Source organism: Aplysia californica, unplaced genomic scaffold, assembly GCF_000002075.1.
Source record: "Aplysia californica isolate F4 #8 unplaced genomic scaffold, AplCal3.0 scaffold00570, whole genome shotgun sequence".
NCBI lineage: Eukaryota > Metazoa > Mollusca > Gastropoda > Aplysiida > Aplysiidae > Aplysia > Aplysia californica.
In genome coordinates this window covers 156,507-158,900 of record NW_004797840.1, presented here as the reverse complement: position 1 = coordinate 158,900, position 2,394 = coordinate 156,507, and the positions used below count along the sequence as shown (strand labels likewise).

Sequence of the window (2,394 nt, the reverse complement as noted above, 5' to 3'; positions counted from 1 at the left end):
GCATATATAACTCCATCTGAGTGCATGTGTAAGTAAATTTGCGTTTTTGCTCACAAGTATGTGTCTATGTGCATATTAGGTGTATTAAGTGTTTTATGTGCATGCACATATGTATGCGTGCATGTGTCTGCGCGTGTGTATGTGTGTGTATGTGTCTGAGTGTTAGTGTGTATTAGTGTCTCAACGTGTAAGTATCTCTGTGTGTATATGTGTCTGTTTGTCTGTCTGTCTGTCTGTCTATCTGCCTGTATGTATGAGTGTAGACATGTATGCGCGTGTGAGCCCCCGTGAGTGAGCTCACCTGATACAGCTGCGCCTTCTCCCCCCACTGCGGGTCATTAGGGTGTGACCAGAGGCCGCTGTGGTGTCCAGTCTTCTTCTCCCACTGGCCGTGGTAGTTGTACGTCATCAGCAGCATGAAGTCCAGGTAGCTGGTGATAAAAGGGATGGTTGTTATTGTTGTTGTTGGTGATTATGTTGTTGTTGCTGTTGTTGTTGTTATTGTAGTTGTTGCTTCTGTTATTGTTGTTGTTGTTGTTGTTGCTGTTGATGATGATGTTGCTGCTGTTGTTGTTGTTGTTGTTGTTGTTGTTGTTGTTATTTATTGCTACAGAAACTAATAGAAGAAAGAAACGGACTGACAGAGAGGCGTCTCTTTCTTCCTGCGACACCCAAAAGAGTATAAGCGGCGGAAAAAAGCACAATAAAGTAAATTATTGTTGTTATTGTTGTTGTTGTAGTTGTTGTTGTTGTTGTTGTTATTGTTGTTGTTGCTGTTTCTTAAATTTTAGTACATTTTTTACGGGACTGGCAACAGAACAATAGATCATGTATAACTTCATGTACCGAAAAAGAGAGGTGTTACCACAGCGTAATGTACAAAGAAAAGGACAAGGACGGGTTAGGGACATTACCACAATGGTTAACACATCAGCTTTTATTTTTTTTAAAGACAAGAAGGTTTTGTAAAAGTTTTTCGGCATCTGCAAAATAAATGTGTCATGTAAGTTTGTAAATGTCGCGGACTAGAGGTGACACTACAGAGCAAAATACAAAGAAAAAGAAGGAGGAGAAATAAGGGACAGCTGAAAGATCATCATCATCATCATCAAGTGCCAGATCCGTGGCAGACAACGGTGATCATGGCTCTCCATTCATTCATTTGCTTAGATGTTTTTAAAAAGCTACATACGTTATCCTGATCTTTCCTCGTTACCCATCTGCTGTTCAGGTTCTCTTAGTAGGTTGCTCTGGCCTTCCCCTGCCTCGTTTGCCTTTAATTTGCCTTTATTTTTGCCAGTTAGGCACGATCTATGACCAAACAATTATTGAAAGAACTGTACCAGATTTCTTAGCCAATCCAAGCAACTGTTTCATTAACTCTCTAACCCACACCTCTATTAACCCACCTACCCAGTAACCCACCAGCCTAACATCTCATTTGACATATAATTTCTCTGATTGATGCAGTATGTGCGGAAAGCTAGAACCAAACAACAACGTAACTGCTCCATCAACCAGCTAACCGACCTACCCATCAAGTCAGCAACTCACTTTGTTATCTTCTCTGGCTCATAGCACTGTGGTATGCAGTAAGTACCCAAAGTTAGAACCAAACAACGACCTAACCGCACCATCAACCCACAAACCCACAAACACACCACCCCACTCATAAAGTAACTCACTCACTAACTCACTTGGTATAGTCAGCTCCGGCAGAGAGCTCTGACTGATTTAGCAAGTGCGCTGAGGTATAACCAAACGAGGGCCAAGCTGCTTCATCCATCCGCCAACCCACCTGCCCACAAACCCACTCATCTTCCCCCTTCTTCTTCCTCGTTCTCGATGACAGCAGCTTGACAGTCAGTCCGATGTCGCGCACAAACTGTGCAGTCCGCTTCAAATCTGAGAGACTGCCAAAGAGCTTTCTCTCAAGGGGAGTCACATTCTGCCAGCCTTCGTACACAGAGAGCTCTGATTGATTTAGCAAGTGCGCTAAGGTATAACCAAACGAGAGCCTAGCTGCTTCATCAATCCGCCAACCCACCTACCCACTAACCCACTCATCCACCCACCCACTCACCCATCAACCAACCGATCTACTAACCCACCAAGTCGTCATGTCAACAATCCATCAATTCACCATTTCACCACCCCACAACCCCACTACGCCACCAACCCAACATCCCACCAACCCACCATCCCAGCACGCCCACCATCCCACCAACTCACTTGATGATCTTCTCGGGCTCATAGCTCTGGTTGATGTAGTACGTGCCTGAGGCTGTGGCGATGGTCAGCAACAGTTTGTCTCTGCCGGTGTCCTCCGCTTCTTGAGCAAACGCCTCATACAATTCCTGGGGGAGTATGTGTGTGTGTGTGTGTGTGTGTGTG

General features: G+C 44.7%; 1 protein-coding gene across 1 annotated transcript in view; it reads right to left on the bottom strand.

Moving 5' to 3' along the window:
• The window catches only part of LOC106012930 (chitotriosidase-1-like), a 14,084-nt gene that overhangs the window by 996 nt on the left and 10,694 nt on the right, over nt 1–2,394 (bottom strand). Inside the window, exons 3-4 of the mRNA XM_013087287.1 lie at nt 2,233–2,329; nt 302–431 (exon numbers count right to left, since the gene is read on the bottom strand). Coding sequence (XP_012942741.1) covers nt 302–431; nt 2,233–2,329 — 227 coding nt within the window. The remainder of the gene's footprint in view (nt 1–301; nt 432–2,232; nt 2,330–2,394) is intronic.